Source organism: Myotis davidii, unplaced genomic scaffold (genome assembly GCF_000327345.1).
Source record: "Myotis davidii unplaced genomic scaffold, ASM32734v1 scaffold705, whole genome shotgun sequence".
Lineage (NCBI taxonomy): Eukaryota > Metazoa > Chordata > Mammalia > Chiroptera > Vespertilionidae > Myotis > Myotis davidii.
In genome coordinates this window covers 2,378,509-2,383,273 of record NW_006296405.1, presented here as the reverse complement: position 1 = coordinate 2,383,273, position 4,765 = coordinate 2,378,509, and the positions used below count along the sequence as shown (strand labels likewise).

Here is a 4,765-nt window from a genome sequence, read left to right as displayed (position 1 = left end):
AAATAAAAAAAAAAAAAAGAACCTGGCAGAGGGGAACAGGAGCCGGGGGCAGAAGGAGAAGGGAGGTGGAGGGGTGGCAGGTGAGAGTAAGACTGAAACGTACCAAGGGCTGACTTCTGTCCTACAACTCTTTCAACTCCAGACAAGTGTGCCAAACCCACGCCTCTCCTCTCAGGGTTCCTAGTCCTAGACATCCTGGAGAGACAAGAAATCAGGTCTGGGTTCCTCACTATTATGCCACGCATAACAGTACTTGCAAGCGAGCCTGCAGGGGAAAGGGTGAGGCATACCTGTGTATCTGTTTATCTTTATTAGATGCAGAGTTTTCCCATTTTTTCCAAAAGAGTGACTGGAGATGTGCTTTCTGCCCTGTGCACTTGCTATCCTTACTCCTGGATCTCTGGGGTGCTCATGACTCCCAGATATTTATTTGCAGCCTTGACCCTTCTCCTGAACTCTAACCTCATCTCTAACTTCCTGATTGACAGTTGACTTGACTTCATCCTGCCACCCTTCAAAATCAGCCTCCTCATCCTCCCCTCCCCATGGCCATCTAGGGCATTGCCATCCTCCCAGATGGCTCAGGCTCAAGACCTCAGCTCCATCTCTCCTTCCTCCCTTTTGTCTCTCCCCCCCACCCCCAGAAATTCTTGGCTTCTTCCTTAACAAGGCCTCTTCAGTGCTTGCTCCTTCTTTAAAAAAAAAAAAAAAAAAATCCTCACCTGAGGATACGCTTATTGATTTTAGAGAGGGGAGAGAAGGTGAGTGGGAGGGTATGGGAGAGAATCAATTGGTTGCCTTCTGTTTGTGTCCTGACCAGGAATTGAACCCACAACCTTTTGGCATATAGGAAGATGCTCCAACCAACTGAGCCACACTGGTCAGGGCTGCTTGCTCCTCCTTAATTGTTATTACTACCAGGTGAGATAAGCAATCCTCCTGCCAGCTTATTGCAAGTCAGAGATGCTTTCAAGGGAGCTGGGATATATTGGAATGAGCCCTGGAATGGGGTCAGAAGATTTGGGTTGTATACTTGCTGAGTCACTGAATCGTTGTATCATTTGGGCAAACTGCATCTTTGAACCTCAGTTTCCTTGTCTCCGTCTTCAGTGGAGGTGATATCCAATCTGCCTTCTTCACAGGATTATTATGAGGGTTAAATAAATTCACACATGTCCAAGGAAGGAAGATATTAAAATTTCAAAAGCCTGCACTGTAACAAGGGCTCCCTAGTAGCACTCGCCAGATCCAATCCCACATAATCTGTTCTCCACACCTAGTTCCCTTTTCTCAAATACTGCCTCCATGCCATCATTCCCTGTTCACAGCTCTTGAGGACAAACACCTCCCTGCTCTTAGACCTGACCCGTCACAATCCACCTCTCTTGCCTGCCTTGGAAAATGGTGATGTTGTTGTAAGCACTTTGGCATCATATAGATCTGAAACCAAGAGTTAATAAGGCTTGGTCCTTGGGGAAATTGCTTTAACACTTCCAGGCCTTGGTTTCCTTATCTGTAAAATGGGAATAATATCTAACTGATAGGGTGGTGTGAAGGTTAAATGACAATATGAATCTAGATATAGACACCCACCCCCACCCCCCCGCTCCCACCCAATATGTGTTCTCTCCTTTCCTCCATTTTTTCTACCAGTTTTTTTTATGCAAACCTTTTACTATGGCCAACCTGGAAAAAAAAATAAAACAAAATCCCACTGGACTTGTTTTCTGATCTATTCGTGAAGGGGTTGGCTTGGGCTAAATTTCTCAAGCTCCTTTCAGGCCTGACATTCTAGGAGACAGTGTATTGTAGCGGTAAAGAGCTCACTTCTGGACACAGAACTGGGTTGTAATTAGATTTTTATCAGTTAAACCTGTTTGAACTTGGACACATAAACTTCTTAAAGTCTACTTCTCACCAGTGAAATGGGAATATAGTATTTATCTCATGGGATTGTTGTGTTACATGAGAGAATGATTGTATAATACTTAGTAAACTTAGTAAATTTTACCTATTTACTGCAGTCTCCCTAAGAACGCTGATGGTATTTCTGCACCATTCATTTGACTAAAAATAATTTCTACTGCCTTTTTCTATAAATTAACTTTCCATGCCTATGTGATCCCTCATCAAGAATGGGACAAACCACTTTACCCTCTCTCTTCCCACAGCATCTTGCAGGTTTTTTCCCTAAAAGCCAGAGATCAGCAAATGACTGACTGATAGTTTCTATTTCCTCTTCACTTCCCAGGTCAATGGGCTGCTACCTACAGAAATCCAGTTCCTCCAGGAGAAACTACTACACTAAACAGAACAGAAACCCCAGAGTCAAGATCCACGAGAAGAATATCTGTTTACACAACTTTTCCTACCCAGTTTGGCAAAACATCTGTTTTGAGCAACAATACATCACAAAAGGCCACCCCCAAGACCCTGGTGTGCATCTTACTCAGTACAGAGTAGGGGTCTGGAGGAGGGGGTAGGTTGATACTGAGGCCCCACATCACTCCAAGTCCTAGCCAGTGGAGAGGAGCCCAAATGAGACCTAGAAGATCAATGGCTCTTCCATCGATCCTCCCCATCCCCACCAGAAACACCAGACTTTCCCCAGTGATACTATAAGGAGTCAGCCTTGCCCTGAAGGACTCAGAATCCAGATATGACTAAATGTCCATTGGTTTAGAAAGAGTGAAGGCTCATTAATCCTATGGGCACAGGGTAACGGTAATAATAGCTTATGCCTATATAGCCCACCCTTTCACCACCACCCCATCACCCCTGAAGTTAACCAATCATCTTATCTTGGTCCTTCAGTCCAGTCAGTTGGGCACAACAGATACTTTCCCCATCACTGCCCACCTTTTGCAGGGAGCTGGAATAATTTGCCTAAGGTCCCATGACTGGAACCTCTGGCTCAATTCTTCAATTAAAGTGGACGCTAATGGCCACTACTCTTTCCATCAAAACAGGGCTTCCAAGGTGACTGTCATTCTTGCACTGTCTTCATAACTTTGATGTTTATCTACTTGCCATCTGCCCTATTCATGTTTTTATTGACAAAGACTCAGCTATATTTATGTAGAAAGGGTCATTTTAATCACTATCATAAAATGGAAGGCCGGAATCACTTGCCATAAATAGAAAATGGTCATAAAAGTAAATACAATGAAAATAAAGTGGTGTGATCAACCCTAGTTAGATTTTTCCCTTCCCTGCTCAAGGCTCAGAGCCTGAGGTACTCTGTCCCTGTGTTTAAAAAAAAAAAAGTAACTGTTACAGAGGCGCTAAAAACTAGGGCCAAAATGAAGACTTTCTCTTTGACGTAATCAATAGAAAGGGAGTCATATTTTCATTTCTGACTCAATATCTTTTAAATAATTATTTATTGTTGAAAGTCTTACATATGTCCCCCCTTTCCGCCTGACTCAATATTATTTAAAGCAGTATTCACACACGTACTAAAATGTTTTCAGATACCAACAATGATGACTGACCCCCACTTAGGGAAAACTGCACTGTACCATAACGAGTGCTTGATTTTTCAGCCCATTTAGAAGAGCTGCTGAAACTGGAACATGAGAGATACTGTGTTTGAATTGAGAAAAATGACCTCAGGGTTCCTTTGTCAGTATGTTTCTCCTCAAGAGATATGAAAGAACTTTGTTAAAATTTTATCCAATAAATGAAGCTTGAGAACACTAGCGGCCAGGACACCTCCTTTCCTAGAGAACATGAAGAACAGGCCACAGATATGGAGTGGAACACATTCTTCAGAGAGATAGGACCTTGGAGGTCATTTAATGCAGAATCTCTCAGCATTCCGAAATACACATCCACACTCCTATGAGCGGGCATGCCTGTGCATGGGGACACATCCACACACACTTTCTCTCGTGCCCTGTTTCCCACAAGTGGCTATCATTCTCCACTTGACTGTGCTCAGCATGGGTCGCTTCCCCCATTGCTGATGTCAGTCCTGTCGCTGGAGTGAATGGCTTATTCTCAGATGGTGCTAGGCAGGTGGTCACCCCACAAAGCTTCACCCATCTCCCTGGGCAGTCTGTCCAGCAGGCCTCCAGCTTGAGTGTATTGAAGGTAGGGCAGGGGCAGGCTTTGGTACCCTTGGAATTTCATACTAGAGCTGTGCTGCCCCACAGAACTTCCTGTGCTGATGGAGCAGGCCTCCAGCTTGAGTGTATTGAAGGTAGGGAAGGGGCAGGTTTTGGTACCCTTGGAATTTCATGCTAGAGCTGTGCTGCCCCATAGAACTTCCTGTGCTGGACTTTTGAATTACACCCAAATCATGAGGCCACTTTCTGTTGACTGAGGAAACTACAACACTATTGTATAAAGTTATACTTAAAAATAAATTCAGATTTACATAAAAAAAGAACTTCCTGTGCTGATGGAAATGTCTAATGTCCAATACAGTGGTCTCAGGCCATACGTGACTATTGGGCATTTGCTATATGGCTGGTATGAGTAAGGAGCTGGACTATTCACTGTATTTAATAGCCACATGTGGTTGGTGGCTACTTATTGAACAGCATAATTCTAGAGTGTTTGATGATAAAGAGTTCTCTTGAAAAACAACTTCTGGACCAGTACCTAGAATAGGCAAATATGTCCCCAATTCCCCATCCTTTTGCATTGTCATTCCATCCCTGCTCTTCAAAAGGTGAAGAATTTGGGGGGGATGAGCTCATTCCCCATCCCAAACACCCTCTTCTTCACCCCTTTTTCCCCATATTTTTCTTTTTCCCTA

The 4,765-nt window shown here is 43.8% G+C and overlaps 1 protein-coding gene across 2 annotated transcripts in view; it reads left to right on the top strand.

Moving 5' to 3' along the window:
- FSCN3 (fascin actin-bundling protein 3) overlaps positions 1-2,510 on the top strand; it is a 9,230-nt gene extending 6,720 nt beyond the window's left edge. Inside the window, exon 7 of one of the 2 annotated variants that reach the window (XM_015568870.1) lies at positions 2,252-2,510. In XM_015568870.1, coding sequence (XP_015424356.1) covers positions 2,252-2,463 — 212 coding nt within the window. In that variant the 3' untranslated portion in view covers positions 2,464-2,510. The remainder of the gene's footprint in view (positions 1-2,251) is intronic. The other variant, XM_006771405.1, reaches the window with a different exon arrangement.
- The last annotated feature ends 2,255 nt before the right edge of the window (positions 2,511-4,765 follow it).